This window comes from Pyxicephalus adspersus, chromosome 9 (genome assembly GCF_032062135.1).
Source record: "Pyxicephalus adspersus chromosome 9, UCB_Pads_2.0, whole genome shotgun sequence".
Lineage (NCBI taxonomy): Eukaryota > Metazoa > Chordata > Amphibia > Anura > Pyxicephalidae > Pyxicephalus > Pyxicephalus adspersus.
Window position 1 is genome coordinate 50,835,953 of NC_092866.1, and position 19,990 is coordinate 50,855,942.

The following is a 19,990-nucleotide window of genomic DNA, read 5'->3' on the forward strand; positions in this document are numbered from 1 at the left end:
TTAAAGATTAAGATTTCCCCCCTCTTTTATCCCTGACCTTAATGAGCAGGGGCTCCACAAGAAAAGAGGTTCCACACCTATTTATGTTCATTTTTGACCCAGAGAATAAGTGTTCTCTTTTATTGATATTGATGCCTAATTATGAATTGCTGTTATGGGATTCTCTGATTAGATATTTGCATTAACAAGCTAAACAGTTGAACGGGCGTATATCTAACAAAGAGTATTAGTGTGTGTGCAGGTGTGTATATATATATATATATATATATATATATATATATATATATATATATATATATATATATAAACATACATACACACATATAGTATATCATAGAGAAGTACAGGCTGAATGTACCTTAAGATAAATCATGGTTTACTAACTGCTTATGACACACAGAAAGAGTAGTAAATGCATGAATGAGCTTTCATATCACATCTGTAATTACATCGTAATTCTTACTTGGTAGTATAAAATGAGATGCGAATGGCTTATGACTGAGGATAATCATTACAGACATGTTTCAATGCTGGAGAAGTAGAGAAGTTGTATGAGTAGACCGACAGCCTGGAGCTGATACAGCATCCACATATGATACATAAACAGCATGTTTCTGTTATTTTCTGTGCCATACATTGTTTTATTTTGAAATAAATTCTTTATTCAATGCATTTTTTTTTTAAATCCCTATTTTTGGACACGGAATGAGTGGGGCTTATATAAGGGTGTGAAGTTTTCTACAAATATGGGCATGGCTGTATGAATATGAATTGGTAAACAGTTTTCCATATATATACAAATATATATATTTTCTTTACATATACAATTGTGTTTATAAAGAATCATATAGGTTGTCCAAAAGAATTTAATGAATATGGTTATGTGAATGAAAATTTTACATCCTATTGCCTGAAGATTGTAGCATACTGTATGACATAAGGAGTAATTGCATTGACTATATAAATATATATATATAACATAGTCACTATGTTAAGCTATTTAATATAATATCTTAATACATTTTTGTTTCAATGTTTTCCTTCCAACAGACATACCGGTTTTCACAACTCCCCGAAATGGTTATGGGCTCTCCTCCACCACCGGTACCACCAAGGACAGGTCCAGTGGCAGTCCCATCATTAAGGAGGTACATTACAAGAGTGTAATTATTACTTATCTGACCTTGGCTAAAAAATTTAATAAATGAGGGAACATTGAAGTTGTTTGAGAAAACTTGGCTCATTTTTAAAAAAAATTGAATCAGAAGAAACTTTACCTATAAATATTACATATGCCGAATACTTGTCATCTAACGTGGTATATTAATAAAGCAGCGAATGTGACATTCACGGATGGTGCACCATACAGTTCTTTTTTAAACGTAATGCCACCATACAGTTCTTTTTTAAAATGTAACGTTATTCATCCGCTTTATAATTTGCTCCAAAGTCTATGTTTCAACAAAAAATGTCAGAGATATCATTTAGTTTTACAAAAGAAGGCATCTACAGCAGCTGCTGAGTGGAGCAATGCAAGCACTGCAGTCATGGCTAGGAATGATATTCCGCAGTTTAATTGGCGCCTTCACACAGCTGCATCTGGCAGTCTTGTATTACAATTCTGCCACCCAGTGGTCATTTTGTGCAATCATTGTGAGTGCTTTTTTATGGGGTTCTCTTTTAGAGTAGGAGAAGGACCTTTAATAAATGATAACCTCTGGGTGATAAACACCTAACTGCTCATTGGTCACACCTGTGATCACAGCGCCTGGCTCAGGGTTGTCTTCCAGCACTAACAATCAATAAAACTTTATTCTGTAACTGCATTCAGAGAGAAGCAAAGAAAGTCAACGCTGGAAAAAATGCAGAACTATGATAAGTGATGTGCATTATTATATTCAGCTTATCAAGTGCTTCTTCATTTACAGTTCCTTGTAAGAAAAAAAAGTGTGTTATAGTAAGCAAGGTTCTTCAAAATCCATGTTTTATCATGGACAACGTGCATGCCATGCAACCTCCCGTAGAGGTTGTATGTTGCCCCTATGTTTATGCAGATCTGATACAAGTAGGTTATTTGGCTTCTCCTCCAAAATTGGCCTTGGAATATGTTAGGATATTAGATTGGGAGATCCCTTGAGGGACAGTTAATAACTTCACTAAGTGCATAAATATATATGCATTTGCACTCTGAATATTTTTATTCATACACTCAAAGAATAAAAATAAAGAGTATATATATATATATATATATATATATATATATATATAGCACCCCCATACATTTTGCAGAGTCCACAGTTATTTAATATACACACACACACATATGGCATTTTAATAAAATTTAACTTTGGAATACAAGGATGTAGATTAGTAATGATTGTTTTCTTTAAAAAGGTCCACATCAGATATGACGAACAAGAGCAGAATGCCAGAGCCCAGCGGGAATGAGCAAGGTTCAGGTGAGTGTTTGCGGGTGCCAGCAGTTGCAATTGTGTCAGTCCATAGGGACCAAATAGATCAGTCTGTGGCAAATTATTTTCATGAATACACAGTAAATTAATAACAAATCCCAGAAGAAAAGGACTGATATGTGTTTAAAGAACAAATGTAAGCTTTGAAGAATGTGTATAAACCCGGGTTGTAAAGATTAATTCAAAAAGTTTAAACATAAACTTCATAAATGTCTGACTCCTGCCTCTCTGTTAGAATATGGGTTCAATCTCACTAGTGCATTGCAAAAACGCCTGGATTTCCATGTGAAAACATGTGCAGTATCATTTACAAGACAGGGATTGGTGCATTGGGCTTGATTTATGGAAGCTCTCCTAGGCTGGAGAGGATACACTTTCATCATGGAAAGTCATGAATGGATCTGGTCCTGAATTGAAAATATTTGCTAACAAATAGCAAATTACTTTAAAAAACTCCATTCCAGGTTTGCTAGATAACTCAGTTTCATTGATGAAAGTGTATCCTCTCCAGCCTTTTAGAGCTGTAGTAAATCAGGCCTGTTGAGTTGCCATTCATTCCTAATAGCACTTGAAACGCACTTCATTGTAATGCGTGGCAATGCAGGGCAATGCACTACTGTGCACTTTTAAAATCACAGAATGCACTACATTCTTGTGGAATGTGGTCCATTGGTCTGCCCGTTCAAATGTGGCTGTGGTTACCTGCCGTGAGAAAGTGGTAACCACATTGTGACTTCACCAGTTGTCCAAACCAGCCCTTCCGGAGGCCTATCTTATTTCACATGTCTGAAGCTCAGTGTTCAGTACTTATCTAAAGGGTGCTGTGAACCCTGTAAAAAGCTTTAAAAGCTAAAAAAGATCTGAATACATAACTTTACATAGAGTGTTGCATTTGGGCTAGCAGAAATGTTTCCCCTGTAGGGTAATTTAGGTTATGCCTTTCCTGGATTCATTACAAGAGTTAACTAACAAGAGTTAATAACTTTGCATATCCACAGCACGTTACACACAACATCATGTCACTCCCCCTGTTAAATTTTAAATTTGCGGTGAATTATAAAGGATTAAATAGCTGGCAGAGATTTCGAAAATCAATGGGTGACCCAGCTCACCAGCATCCAACTGTAACCTCTGGAGGTTAAATATTCCTTTGTTTGGAGCTCACCATGGAAATACATGTAAACGAACTGTGCATAAATCAATGACACCTATGACCCATACATACCTTGCTTATGATGTAACACATAAGCCACTAAAACATACTTAGTATTTATTTTTTATGTTTGTTCAGTATCCAAATACCCCAGAAAGATTGACATTGTCTGCTCTATTATTGTTCCCTTGAGAGAAAACTGATCATTAGCTGAGCCACTCTATGCAACAGATGAAAGTAGTAATTTATAGGGGATAATTCCTGGGTGACCCATATGCTGCTGCACACTGCTTGTACATAAACAAAGACACACTGATCTGCCTGTAACATAAAAGGCTAATCAATGAGAGAAATGACAGCCTGCATTGTGGGTCTTGCACACTGGTATGTCAAGTTGTTTTCTGTGTATGCTTGGCAGGCGACAGGGACAGTCTGGATTAGGCTGAATCAAAGCTGTTAGATTTTCCAAGAGCTAGATTAGGAATTATAAAGAAAATACAAAATGCAACAACAAATAAATCATAAGGATATCTCTTTACTGGTGTTGGATTTTGGTTTTAGATCTGTTGGTGCAAATATTATGTTTGGGGGCTTTGCAATTTTCTTGAACATTTTCCCTTTTACATTTTACTTTGATTTACATAAAATCTACATCAGATTTCACTTGGACATGTTACTACAGGTTCACCTGACCCACTCGGCAAATAACCAATTTTATGCAATCAGAAAGGGGGTTGAGTTACTAAAGGAGCAGAACGGGTTCACTTTGCTAAGTGAATTTAAACTTAGTTTATTAAATAAAGTAAAGGTGTGCTGACATAAATCAACCTTGTACCTTTCTGTTTCTCAAATAACTGGGCTTGAATTACTGAACTCTGTTAACAATAGGCCTATTCCTAAATTTACGATATAATAATTGTTTGTTTTAGTATTGCCTATAGTAAAGAAATATATATAAACAATTATTATTCTGTTTAAAATTCATATAAGGTCAGTCTTTTGCATGTTGGGATCACATGACCTTCACAGACCATACTATCTGAGCCAAATATTAGATAGATCATCCTTTAGTATTTTAGGTTCATCATACATCTTACAGTCTGACTATACAATGCTTTCCTGATCCTTCAACAATTATGTATTGCTAGGGCCTGCCTGATTGGCTGCAAATTGCTTAGATGGATTAGTTAGGTCCTAATTACATATTTTTGGCCAATCTAAGGGGGTTGTACAAATAATATACAGCCAGATTATAGTATAAATGGTAAGCTTTATAGTTGGTAGTTAATAAATATTTACAAAAAGATACACACATTCTCATGTCAACATATTATATATAAAACAAGCATGAAACATTTGCTCAACATTTTCCTCAATGACTGCTTTGCTTTGTCAGGTAATTCGGTTCCTGCTGTCTTTGCCATCCCAGGGAACCGTGCAGGATATACCGGCTATTACATTCCACAGCCACCAGCTGCCTACCGGAACCAAGCCTGGATGTCATACTCGGGAGAAAATGATTTGCCAGGACAGTGGGCGGACTCGGTAAGCTTATTACCAAAACTGAAAAGAACATTTATTGCTGGTTAATTTGTGTGATCTACAGTTTTAAGTCTCAAAGATCTGGAAAGTGTGTTTATTGTTGTTTAGCCAACAAATTAAAAACTTGTGAATCTTGTGAAAGTTGGAAATGGGGAATTTCCAAACCAATTGACACTATCAATATATTTTTTGGAAAAAAAGTATAGTAGTATAATAGTATTATGATGCCACATCCACATTTAAAAGTTCTCTACATTTATTTATTGAACTTTTCTGGGCTTTTAAGGCACCAATTATGATCAACTTCCATTTAACATCATTTATCTATTAAAACCATAATTTATTTAAAGATTAAAAATTAAATGAAATATGGGAAATATACATATCATCTCAAAGAAACAATTATATGAAAATATATCAATTCTGTCCCAGTTTAGTTTGGATGTAATAGTGTAATAATATATTTAGAATACTTTTTGACTGTGTATGTTGCAGTATTTTTTATGTCCAATGATTTCCTGATGTAAAACCTGCAAATGAAATGAAATTAAATTAGGACAAAATTGATATATTTTTATGTATTCATATAACTGTTTTTTTGTAAAGATGAATTGTATATTCATCTTATTCATCTCTCATCAATGTAGAGTAAATCCATTATTTCCACATAGGTCAGATGGCTTCCTCACTGACAAGAAATCCAATGGTGGCAATTATTATACAATTTTATGTCTAGAAAAAGAGAACTGTTTTTATCATATGGTGAACTTTTTCTTTTCCTTTAATTCAACAAGTAGATTAGATCTGAACCAGTCTTTAGAGAAGTTTAAATGCAGTGGTTTCTTTCTCCAAAGCATTGGTCAATCCAAACCACCAAAAGAAAACAGAGCCACTAATCTGTCTGAATCAACAAGCCAGGAAGTGATTGAAGCCCCTCCACCCCTTGTAAAGCCCCTCACTTCCCTCTCAAAGCCCTTCATTTATAATGGCTGTGAAAACTGGGCCAGTGTCACCCTACATACAGGGACAAATGGGCATGCTTACTGCTTACTGATTGACAGTAAGCTTCCATCTTCCAACCATGGAGAAAATGCAAGTGGCCATTCTACGCTTTTTCCAGTAGTCAGTAGATCGATTGGTGGACGTTCTTTGAAGGTCAAGTTAAATGGAAACGCATTCCGCCTAATGCAGGTTCTGTGATAGAGTGACAACGATGCTGTACAGCTCCTGAATTCAAAGAAGTATTTACACTCTCATGTAGACTGTGCCTTACAATAGGATAAGAAGACAGCACTTGGCAACACCTTGTCCTGCCCATTCATTGTGCTACTCATACCCTCCCAATGTGATCTGCAGTGTCTAGGTAGGGGAGCATGTAAAACATAAATTTGGCTTAGTCAAGGGAGATGAAGGAAGTTTTTTTATTAGGCTTGTACACCACATAGACTGTCAAACAGGAGCTTTTGATTTTACTTAATTTCACCTTCCAAATTGCAGTTTTATTTACATCTGATGTTATTTGTCACTGCACAGGTTCCCCTCCCTGGATATATTGAGGCTTATCCAAGATCAAGATACCCCCAGAACTCCCCATCCCGTCTCCCCAGGCAGTTCGGTCAACCTGGTAATTTACACCCAAGCTTGGACCACAATGCTGGAGCATCAATCGGGGCTTCTCAGCAAAGTCTAGCAGATACCGACACGCCAGATGCCTCAATTACCAACCTATCCACGGCTGCTTTGGTTAAAGCCATAAGAGAAGAAGTCGCCAAACTGGCGAAAAAACAGACAGATATGTTTGAATTCCAGGTGTAAAGGAGACCACGGATGTAGCGCATCCACAATATTGTTGAGCGATGGTAACAGTGCCTACAGAAATCTGGACTCACACGGGATTATATGCTATTTTTATGTAAAAAAGACAAAAAGTGACCTGCTACTGATATGCATTTGTTTTATTTATATATTTAAATATAAAGCCAATTTTCTTCTTTTTATCAAATAGAATAATTCATTACATTTTTTGAATATAAAAAGCTACAGCATCAATTACCAATAAATGGTATTTTTAGATACATCATTAAATGATAATATCTAATAGTGCGGAGGGGTTCAATGCTTTTGTTGGCTCCAATTGTAAGTGTGCTATTATACAAGGGTTCCCTTTGCATTTGTTTTAGGATCCTGATGAAAACTTTTTTTTTTAACAGATAGAAAACTTATATAGAATGAATGTTAAAGTATATTTAAACCCAATCACTAAAATTGCATATACATATTCACATGTAAATGTTATTTCCAAAGTCATTTTCAGTATTTTTTTTAAATGTGCAGCTTTCATTAAAAATAACTGGTGATCTAGCCATGAAGGTCCTTGTACAGGCACTTTCTGTTATAGGGTGACCATTCTCCTTTCTTGTCTCCCATTTGTGCTCCTGTGTTGTCACCCTGTCCTTATCAAAAAACTTGCATAAGAAATGTCAGGCAACTATGGTTGGAGTTTATGTAGATACAAAGTGACTGAAAGAACACTGATATGCAACGTGTATAGTTTACATGTACTATAAATTATCCATAAGGGCAACTAATGCTGTCTGTGTTCCTGCTGGAGAGATTTACCTTCTCTTTTTGTCCTAGTGATCATGTTTACTAAGGCTCAAAGTCATGGAAATGTTTATTATTAAGTTATTGGATCAGGAAAAAAGCGTGAATCTTCCAATGGGAACACTTGTTTCAGGAACAACTATTCAAGAGAGGATTTCCCATACATTGGACAGATAATATCTGTTGGGTCTGCAAAACAAAAAGACAAAAAAAAAAAGTCCAGTAAGTCTTTTTTATGATTTTGAGCCATAGCTTGGGAGTAGATACATATACAGACCATACATTTTATTGCAAGGTCCGTCTTTAGGAAAGAACTGATGTGTCATTGTCGACAGTAGTTTTTAAATATCCAACAGAAACAATTGCAAAGTAAAGTAAAGAGTCACCATAAATTCTACAGCCTAAATACTAAAGATGAACCATATTGTAAAAATCCTACAAAGAAAAAAAATCTAGTGCTATTTTCAAAGAGAAAAGACTCATTGAATAAGCTTCCCATCCACACAATATTGAAAGGGTTTGCTTTTAGATTGGAGCTCGGCTGAAGCCGGTAAACTGAGACCGTTGAGCACATTTGGCTTGGAACAAGATCTCTAGTCATCTATACAATCAGGTCTCTGTCTGCCTAAGTGCGCTATTCTTTAGTAAGAAATAATACTAAGCCAGAAACAGAGAACCAAAGGGGTAATTCTTGGTCTAACTGGAAGAGAAAACGAATAAAAAGTCTCTTTTTTCAACCTAGGAATGTTCGGAGATAGAGCTCTATTATGTAATTAGCTTTGTGTGTTAATTTAAGATGTAAATACTGTGCGTACTTTTATTTAAGATATCTCTCCCCATGGAAATCAGAAATTCATTATTATGGATGCATTCTATACGATGGATCTGATATCCCGGAGCATATAGATGATCTCCAAGGTTTAGCCATCTTTAATGTGACGTGGCCTGTTTAAATAACTAATGTGAGTTCTGTACAGCGTAATGAAAACTGGTATCCAAGTCTTAAATAGTCTAATCTTGCCTATTTCCGATTTCTCCAATATCTAAAGACAAGCAGGTTTCCATATCAATGGCTCATACAACGGGCTATAAGTAACCTTAACTCAACATGACTCTTTCTCTAATATAACAAAAAATCAACAAGACCTCCTACATTTTTTGATGATAGGGCCAGTGTGAATTCATAGGTTTACTTTAAATTGTATGTATTGCCAAACTCTTTTTTCTTAGAGTAGGGAATGGTTGAAGGCCATGTATTTTTTGAGTCCTGGTGACCATTGCCAGAAATGAAGACATCTGTTCATCTGTTAAAAACAGTTGTAACTCATTCCTACTCTATCCAAAACAAAGCAGTGTTGTTTTTATATACCCTCTACCTATACCTCTATTTCAGCTCCTCACTGATGCTTTTTACTAAATTGCTCTTTTGACCATGTGACAGTGCTGTTCCTTAGTAATTTGCCTTTTAGTCACTTAGTGCTGCATTGTAGGCAGAAGGGTCACATACCTCCATACCTGAAAGTTTGGATTTTTATTTTTGCTCCATGTAGCTAAAAGCTGTGGTGATGGCACCAATGAAAAATAAACACATTCACTGGAAAATTGGAATTTAGGTGAACTTGTAGCCCTGGCCTGAAGTTCATTTTTTTTATTGCTGGACCAAAGGAGTGAAAGCAAATGACTGCAAAAAATTGTTATGAAATCATTTTTTATTCTTTGTAATTTTTTGTAATGTCTTCATGTGATGTGGGTCTATTGTCTTTGTATGAATCAGAAAGATGCATGCCATGGTTATCGAACACAGTCAGATTCTTACAAATTGCAGTTCACCGTGATCTGCCAGGCATGCTAAAGATCACATGGACATGGACATGGTCATAGTGGATTGATGACCAACCGATTGGGACTGACCAGGTAGATTTAGAGTAGTTAATAGGATTACAAAGGCAAAAGATTATGCACCACTACTTACCAAACATAGCCTCCATCCTGTACATAAAGTTGCAAATGACACAGTTTTGACTCATTAACCCAAATTGATAAGAGTATTTGTGTTATACCAATGTTTTTTGTTTGAATATCAAAAATGTAATAAAAAATGCTTTACGCCCAATAAAGCAGCCTATGAATACAGTATATCAGCATGATAACACTTTAACATAGTAATTTTGCTTGAAGCTCTCCATATTTGATTTATTACAGCTAAAACACATTAGCGCAGCATAGCGGGTTTTATCACCTGTAGACCAAATTTTCCAAATTTCTATGGAATTATAGCAAGCAACCAGTGGTGGTGGTGGATCCACCCAGCTACAATTCTTGCTTATGGCTAAACCGTTTAAGCAAATACAATTCATCCCTTTACAGCGGTTTCTGTAGTATACCACAACACCTTTCCCACGTAATATATTGTGATTTGCCCTCTGACAGCTGTTGTCATCAACCATAGCTGATAAATGAATAATAAAGGCAGACAACCTGGCAGTGTTCACCAAATACTGTAAGAAATACAAGGAAATCACTCATGACTACAATTGTGTGAACACAATTTTACATTTTGAGATCATCCAAAAGTATTGTCAGGAACAGCCTGGAAATTTTGTTTCCAAGACTTGCGCTACAAAAAAACATAGTAGTTTGGACCTAAATATTTCTATTTTCTCATTTTTAAATTATGTTTTTAATTTTACATGTATTTTTGTAAGTTCTTTTTTTTACATTTTATGTTTAGCTTTTTCATGTATTTGTGTGATAATGACATTTACTTGGTCTTGTATAAAGTCACATATATGTACAGTTATATATAAATATAAATATATATATGAAATGTATTTTTGTAATCTTTGTAAATATATATATTGTACATATATCACAGATATATGCAAATGGCATCACTTTAATGATCCTATGACTAACTGGAACTGGTGAACGTTCAGGGCAAAGTATTTATATGAAATGATACCAATGTAATTGCCTTGAAGTCAAACAAACAGATAAAAAACTGCACTGTATGAGGATCATGTATCAGCTGCATTGACATATTCTACAAATGCAAAATGCGATTATTATTGATGTTCTGTTTCTCCAGTGACATATGCTACTCTTGCTTACTTGCCTGTAATATTATCTTATCACTACATTTATTAAATTGATTCAGTTACCTATTTTAAGCAGTTGTGTGTTCATTTTGAAAACTTACATTGAAGTTAGTAGGAATAATTTATAAAATGTTTAATCAAAATGTAACTCCAGATTTATTGTGGTCTTAGAGTTAGGAAGAGTTTGAATATCTGTTGGTTGTTCTCTGCTTTGAAGATAAGAAATGACAGAATTGCCAACCAAATAGTAAAGTACATATGTCTGATTAGGAAAAAATGTGATGTATACAGCGATCACTAGATGTCTTTCATCATAGTGGATTGATGACCAACCGATTGGGAATAACCGTTGTGAGAAGTGGCACAGTGCACAGTGGGGTGCCACTTGCTTGTCCTCGCTCCTCCCCTCTTCATAGAACAGAACAGGCACTGTGTGTACATTGCTTGCTCATTCATCTGTCACTAGAAAGTCACAAAGATTGTTTCTAGAATCATCTGAAATACATCAGACGTCTGTATGGGGTTTAAGTTTCCACATGTTTTTTTTTAGTCATAGCAGTCAACATGGAAACCCAACACATTTTAGGGGCTACAAAACTTCCTCTTTATCAGGGCTCATAAGTGGACAGCTTTGAGAGTTACTAGTGACTGGAAATCTCCATTTTTCATAAAAGCTGGTGGTTCCACAACATTTATTTTGTAGCCCCCAACCTTTGATGACTGCCATGTTTAATGACTGGATGGGAGGTTTTAGGTATATTAGAAGAGAGTTGATACAGATAAAAGGAAATCTGTATTCACAAAATCCAAAAAAACAATGTACAACAAATTTTATTAGAGAGATATATTTTGATAAAACCTAAAGAAAATACAAAATAACTATCTCCTTTAAAATATTGGTTCTGGTGGACTGAAACCATTGGCCCATTGCTGTATAGACCAAAATCACTCAATAATTTGTACAATCCAGCCTTTCACAAGCCTGCTTCTTCAGGAAAAGGAGGTAACTATCCAATGAATGTCAGAATGCATCCCCCTATATAATTAAAGTTATGATCGGTAAGGCAAACCAGATCAAAAGATTCAAACAGCTGTCACGAATGGAGCCCAAAATAAATATCTAGGAGCAAGTAAAAAAAGGAGGACCTGTTTCCAAATGTCCATCCAATATGGGGGATAAAATGAACTTATACGATCATGAGCAGAGGTAAAAGTCAATGGGTTTTAAGCTTTTGCCTTTAATATGAATTAGATTTGCTGTGTTTGTTGAGTTGGGATATGGCATATTTTTGGCATACCATTGGAACATCTCTTGTTTTTGTACATTGCATTTAAAATGAAAGGTTCAGTTTTGGGTGAACCTGCCCCCTTCAAACATTTAGGAAGCCTTGGCAAGGTATTGCCATCCACTTTCCGGTCAGATTTGGATGACATATTTTAAATCTTATTGAGAAGATGCTCCCAGCACCCTTTAGATTTGGAGTGCTCACCATTAATTGGGATTTGGAAGACAGGAGGATATTTTCACCCCTTACACAACAGAAGCCAAAGGAAAAGTAAATATTATTTTTTTTTCCCTGCATGGCTTATTTTTCATCATTATGCTCACTTAAAATTTTGCAGAAGTGGGGGGCAGACCATGCATAGAGCTACCTATATGTAAATGAAAATATAAATGATCTGTTCAAACTTTAACTTAACTTCATGGAAATTCTACAATGCAGAAACTAAATTAGTTACCCAACGACTTCAATAAAAACAAGGATTGTTTCAAATAATTACTTTTTCAACGTCCTTGGTTCTTTCTGAATCAGAGAGGGAGCTGGTGGTGCAGAACCCAAATCCCAGCATCCTGTTGGGCTGCTTGAGTAAAAACAACTGAACTTTTAATGAGATATTGATCCTTTTTCAAAAGGATAGCTTTCTGAAGGCTGGAACATGGCCTTGTGTTGTACAGTACAATGTCTGGAAGGAATGCAGAACGTGAAACGGTAACTGGAGCATTTTCATCTTTTATCTTCTAGGAGAGAATGGCTATCGGTTTGCAAACTCATTTTAAAAAGTACCGTAAATCTAATTCAAAGAAGGTTTTTTTGTATTATTAGGACTTCGTGAGCATTGGCAGTGGGCATTTGCTGGCAGAAATGAGACACTGACATCTCTGTGGGGTAATTTTCCACCATATCCTAATATTCCACACTCCTAATATTATTGAATCCTAAAGTATTTGCCATTATCAAGCGAATATGTAGAAAAAGGGGCAAATAAAAGCCTGTAGAAGTATTAAACCCTCAAAAAATGTACTTATGTATACATGTACCTATCTATAATTGCCAGTTCATATACTAGCATTTTCCCACAAAGACTCATTATATTCTTGTTTATGTTCCAATTTTTCCATTCTTTGGTGTGGCAATGTGCAATATTCACAACGCTGCTGTCAATCACTGCCTGTGTGTGTGTGTGTGTGTGTGGGGGGGGGGGGGGGGGGCAGGCTTTTAAAATAGGGGTTTAGTGATCATACATGTGATGGTAGCTACGCTGGGAACCTAGGGAGTACTTGAAAGCCATTGTAGCCACCCTTTGGACATAAATAGCCAGGACATCCCTGTTTTACGCCAGATTGTACTAAAAGGTCACTGAACAGCAACAATACCAGTACCTAACTATATATTTACATGGAGGTTTTATAAGGATATATATTAATAATGGACAATAGCTGGTTGATTTTCCTGTTGAGTTCCTAGAAAAATATTATCTTCTGCTACCCTGAATAATGACACCCTTTATGTCTTTTTTAGTAGAAACTATTGGTAGAATAAGCTCTTGGTAAATAAATGCATTGCGCCTGTTTGCCATCCACCTGCTCATTAAAGTCCCTTCATTCTCCAACACTGCATACATTATTTTAAAAGATCTCTAGACTTGTTATATATTCACGCCCGCTATCTGCTAGGTGATATTTAGCACTGTGACGTGGTCATGCAACAGCTGCACACCTAGCCTCAATCAGTGGGGCACAATTTAGGATCAGACCACTCAATGAATGTTTGTTCAATGACATTCCAGGTTTTCTTTTGCACTTCTTTGATTTACGTATCTTTTATAAAATTTCAATCTGTTGGTTCTAGGCTTATCCTTGGATATTTGTTACTGCTTGCTGTCTGTGACTATGTTCTTTTGTTAGACCTGGCATAATGTTGATGCATTGGAAGGCAATTCCTCAATAGACACATTTTTCCTATGGCTATGATCCCGTCATGAGCTGAGCAGTCTGTCCGAGTAAAAGCAAACGTGTATTTGCTTTGTTTTTTGTTATTATGTAACCTAGCATATGCCTGGCGAGACAGGAAGATGGAATTGGGGAGGTCAGGACACTCCCTCAGCCTCACATGCAGTATGAGACATGATAATTATGATACTGACTTAGTTAAATAAGTGAGGTTTAGACTGTCTACAGAACAGCCTTAGTGTCAATAGGAGGAATAATGATGTGCAAAAATTTAAGCAAATTGGCCATTCTTTTTTAGATGCAATTGGCCTATGACAGTTTGTTGTACGAAATAGTCTTTAGTTTTTTGTAGCATGGGAACAGTCTATAACAGTCTTAACTACAACTACACTGGATGGTAGGTTGGTTATTCTGTCCTACTTTGTAAAAAATAATATTAAATTGTGAGATAAACAAAATATTTTCCCCAAAAATCTATTGTTTATTCAGAATAGACCATTGCTGGGCAACCGTGCCTATATACCTACACTCACTTACAGTAAGCCACATACAATCTCTACCATGGCATGAACAATGTTTCTTTACCCTCATTTTCTCTGGTGGGCCACAGGTACCCCAACCAAACACTGCCACCATCCGCTTCACAATGCATGATTGTGTCAAACTATTAGAAAGGAAAAAAATCACCTTGACATTAACCTACATTAAAAATGTCATCCTTCACCTGAAGACAGGTGCTCTTTAAGGTTGAAATGAACCAACAATAACCCAGTACACTCTGAACTGTAACAATTTAATTGCAATGTGAATGACATCTGTATACATAAAGGTGACAGGGACCCCTAAGTCAGTTTCTCCTTCTTTGGGGTACTCCTGCTAACTGGCTTCCCTTTCCTTTTCTCTGTCTTCATAGGCTAACCTGGAATTAAGGGAATAACATTGAAAAATAACTTCCACTAGACAAAGGCTTCATTCTAAATTTTAACAAATTATACCTGGATAGCCTAACCTTCCTCTAAGTACTTTGAATTGCATTATCTATTGTACAGTGAATCATGCTGTGCCAGTCACTCGGAAATCCTATTTGACATCTTCAGTGATCATCTTTCTTCTCAAACAAAGAGTGATTGTTACCTAGTTTTTAGGACAGGCCAGTCTGAAATTATGGAGAAATTGTGGAGGATTGATTTTTTAAATAGAAGCTTGACCGGATCTTACTAACTGCTGGCAGGATAAGGTTAGGGACAATTTAGATAAATGCATATGTTAATATGCATAGCACTCATATATATTTACAAGGAGGGTTTAATGAGACTTTAAAACCACATTATTAATTATTTAGTAAGGCTGCCCATTCAAAATGGTATGCCAATGAACCCTAACATTGCAAAAAACTCTCAAGACCATTTTAAACTACTGCTCTGCTCTACTTTTGGTGTGGCAATGTGCAATATTCACAACGCTGCTGTCAATCACTGCCTGTGTGTGTGTGTGTGTGTGGGGGGGGGGGGGGAGCAGGCTTCCTCCTATTCAATAAGTACTAAGTAAGTACTTGGCAAAACAAGTACTTACTTTGCTGCTTAAGTTCAGTTTTAACATAACTTGGATTGATTATAACCTGCTCTTTTTAATAGCGAGACTGAAAACTGGGTAGGTGCAGCTATCTACTGTATTTGTACACTAGGAGGACATTTTTTTGCACATGAACTTTACCTCTGAGCAATTAGATCTTGCACCAAAAGGCAAAAGTAAACCGGGGTCACTTTTATAACAAAATGCTGCATAGTCGGCATGGGGCAAAAGCTTCTGGAAGGACAGTACCTCTAACCCCTGCGGTACAAAAGCCGGGGATAAGGTGAATAAATCTACTAACTACAAACTTATATGAGGGATTTTGGCATTATTATTAAATAAGGGGACCTTTAGGGATAGCACTTAACAATTATTTTTTAATCCCTTGAAACTTGAAAAGGGATGCTATGTTGGTTTTCAAGTGTAGGAATCATAGCTTTTTACCAACAAGTGGTTGGTAGGGAATACTAGTACAAGTCCCCATCTCAGTTTAGATGCTACTTATGTAAATACACATTATGTATTCTCTATCATATTGAGAACATTTAGCTATAGAGATGGATTCTGAGTGAAATATGGCTGGCTGGTGACTGTGTCAACCCCTTACATAACAAGCACCAAACAACGTTAGATGGAAATTTCATCTTCATGGGCAACCTTTAGGAAAGCTTTAATCACCTATAACTATGGTTAGCCACTAAGTAGAGGAAGAGTGCTTAACCTTTCCTTATGCAAATATCATCTTCGTCTATATTTACAATTTTTGCAAGATGTAGAATTGTAGGGGAGCAGATACTTGAGGAGCCCAACTGAGACCTGCTCAGAGCAGACATAGTAAAACCTATCACATCCAAATTGAAAAAAATAACATAGAAAATAACAAAAGAGAAATTAAACATCTCTTCATTTACTAATGTTATACACACAATAAAGCCTTTAAGCCGATCTGGCACTGACAGTTGACCAAACAGCAACTGACAAACTTCAGTCTAAGCTGAAACTCAAAAAAAGTATGTATTATCCAGATAACTGGGTATAGGCATTCACAAATTTGATAAATGGTACTGTTTGTCCTCAGGGTCTGAAAATCTGGCCATTCTGATCAACCAACATATTGCTGCATTTAAAAAACTTCTGTTGTTTACTTACAGTGTTAAGTCTCAGTTTCCTCCTCTATAATAGCCATTAGCTCCTTCTCCTTGGATTTGATTCCCTGCTCACACAGCTCATCCCAGGGACTTGGCGGAAGATGGAAGTCCATTTCTGGAGGACAGAAGACCCACAGGGGTTTATATCTTAAGTATCCCAATCCTCCTGGCCAGTCTGGAGTCGTCTCTGTCTCATTTTTGGCCTTTGGTAGAACTTCTGGGGCATCCGTGGATGTCTGAATTTGCTTCCAAATGTTCTCCTGTGATAACGGGCTGCAGTCATGTATTGAAGGGAAATAATTCTGTCCAGATTTAGCCATTTCTTGTATCTAAGCTGTAGTTAGCATAAATCTGCTCTTCCAGTGTTGGCCTTCTTCTCTGGTAGTGACCAGTAGTGCAGGGGTTGGATTTGAATGCTCTGGGCCGCATGGCATACATAACAGTTAGGTGGCATTACTTCCCTAAGGACTTGGGCCTGTATACATTAGTAGTATGTGTAGATATATATAAGAAACATGCCATTATGTGTCGTGCCTAGACTAATGAAGATAGACTATCATGAGAAAACTTGGATGATCCAGCAAACAGAGCCTTTCACAAGCCCTTTTACAAAGAGAGGGCATATTGTCCCACACTTTGGCAAACTTGGCTATAAAAAAAACCTGGACCTTCATGAAATTTAAATTCTTCAATGGAAATTTCCATTCCTCCATCTTTGCAAACATGAAGCGGAATCTTCATCAGCAATTTCAAACTCTGACCTTAATTCCCTAATGCATGCAGCCTCAACGGACTTAGCAGTTCCATTAATGTTTTACAAATTGTGGCTTCATTCCTCCTGGCCTATGCAGGGAGCTGCAATAAATGACTGTCCTTGGATGGATATAGGGGTAGAGAGGTTGTTGTGCCTGACAGCTTGGTTTTACCATACCCATGGCACACAATAAAAAAGATGATGGAACCTAATGCAAGGATGATAGGGTCTTCGAGGACAGATAGGATCAGAGCTTTTGTTCACTGCCTATGTGTAAGTTGTTTAAAAATCTGAATAATATAGGAATAAGAAAAAGAAAGAATTGCTATAATAAAGCATTTTCGCTTCAGTTACACTTATACTGTAGGCTGCCTATCGCCCAGCCTTTCCCGCTCTATATTTACCTGGCCATGATTCAAAGAAATATCAACCACAAAGGTGCAGAACTACGTAGCCAAATCCTCTCACCTGGACCTCTGTACGCATGGCATGCTTTACATTCAGTTCTATAGAAAGTTCTTACTGCAGAATTCTCCATATGGTAAGAGTCAGAATCAGAAGAGTTTTCCAAGGTCCTCAGCATTTTTGATATTATCTTACTGGGCCTCTGACAATTGCTCTAACTCTTCCCTGCTTTATAATAATTAAAAAATTGTGGAGAAAGAAAAGAAGAGAGGTTTTTGGCTTAAAGTTTAGGTTTTGTAAAAAAAAATTTTGTGTATTGAGTGCAAATTGTGAAAGCTTACATACACATAAATCAGATAACCATTCCTATTTACAATTGCACAGGATATGTGTTAATTTATAACTTTACAGAAATGCTCCTAAAAAAGACAGCCAGTTTCATAAGATTAAAGAGGATAACAAAAAAACATGTTTTAAGCCATACAGAATCCTACGCGTTTCGCCGTAGATAGGCTTCTTCAGGGATTTGATAATATACAGGCTTAATAGTCTGCGTGTATACATAAATGATATAAAGCAGGTATCAGTAATCAATACATATCCAAATACAAATTTAAGTATAATATGATCAATATAGGATGGTCAAAAAGAGTTGAGTAATTAATATGCCCTTAATCTAATAATTTAGAATAATGAATTACATTGATAATGTCCATAGAAAAACAATCAACATATGTATATAAGATGCTATGCTAATTGTCAATGAAAAATCAACTTAGAATAAAGATATTAGCACAAGAAGAAATAGCAGAAATAGCAGGGAGCTGATCTGATTATTCTATTTTACTTAACAACAGCAGCAAAAGACAGGACACCAGGCTTCCTGTGCTCGGTGGTAATGCTGTGCAAATCCCAGAACTGGATAGACAGAAATACAACTCATCCAGCAGGAAACACAGATCCCATAGATGTACTTCAATGGTGTATTTAGTTGTTTGCCTGGAGTTCATCTTTAATTTTTAATCCAAAGTTTTTCTCTCCAAAGTTTTTCCTTTCATGTTTTAAAGCCGAGCCGACTTATTTATTCAGGAGTTGCTCCATAACCAACATTTTAATTTACGGGCAGCGTTGACAGAAGAAAATGTAGGGCTGAGTTTTTATCCTTTCAGATCTGCGTCTCATTAAAACCTGCTGAGATGTGAACACACTGCAGCCTTTCTGTATCTCTTGCAGTTCATAAATCTCTTCAGTTTCTCAGCCTTTTGTGTGAAATCTCTTTATTTTCCTGTGGATAGAATGACCCTGGCACATCATTTATTGATGTCAGTTCATCTTGCTCTCCTGAAATTTAACCATTCCCTGGCATTGTACCGTTAGTGAGACCAGTGGTGGTTGTACAGTAAACCAGTTCAGAAGGGAAACCAAAAACGACCAATCAGATTTAGCCATTGCTTCTCTAACCAGAGAAATTTGATCTGATTGGTTGGTGTGGGTAACTGCACTTCTTACATCCTCATCAATGAAATGAAGAGATGAAAAAAAAGGGCCATATAGGCCAATGCCAATGGGGCCCAATTATGTCTGGATACACAGATGCACATTACAATAGCAAATACGTGAAATGAAAAAATATAAAGCCTGGGGACTTCTTTACATTTGGCATAAAAAAACATATTTTACATCAATAGAAGATTGCCTAGAATAAACTGACCACGGAGGTGAGGGGTCTGGGTGCCATAAAGCAGATCTAAATCCAAAAACTTAATAAGGTGCCTGCCTTGGTTCTCTTTTTTTATTTTATATTCATCTAGTAATCCTGTCATGTCCCTTCCCAGTCTGTAACTGGGCGGAGAAAAGAGAAGCAGGAGACTGATGGGCTAATTTCTTTTCAGGTTGCTCTCTCCACCCATCAGCTTTCCCCTTTTATTACACAACAACCTATTGACCCCTTTTATTGTTTTCCCCCCCAAGTCCCTGTAATTAAAAAGTAACTATACCTGTTGGTGGGTGT

The 19,990-nt window shown here is 36.5% G+C and overlaps 1 protein-coding gene across 4 annotated transcripts in view; it reads left to right on the plus strand.

The window, feature by feature from the left end:
• KIAA1549L (KIAA1549 like) overlaps positions 1 to 10,934 on the plus strand; it is a 94,496-nt gene extending 83,562 nt beyond the window's left edge. For 3 of the 4 annotated variants that reach the window (XM_072421891.1, XM_072421888.1, XM_072421889.1), the window contains 4 exons: positions 1,051 to 1,148; positions 2,395 to 2,459; positions 5,021 to 5,169; positions 6,700 to 10,934. In XM_072421891.1, the coding sequence (XP_072277992.1) occupies positions 1,051 to 1,148; positions 2,395 to 2,459; positions 5,021 to 5,169; positions 6,700 to 6,981 (594 nt within the window). In that variant the 3' untranslated portion in view covers positions 6,982 to 10,934. The remainder of the gene's footprint in view (positions 1 to 1,050; positions 1,149 to 2,394; positions 2,460 to 5,020; positions 5,170 to 6,699) is intronic. The other variant, XM_072421890.1, reaches the window with a different exon arrangement.
• Positions 10,935 to 19,990: the final 9,056 nt, after the last annotated feature.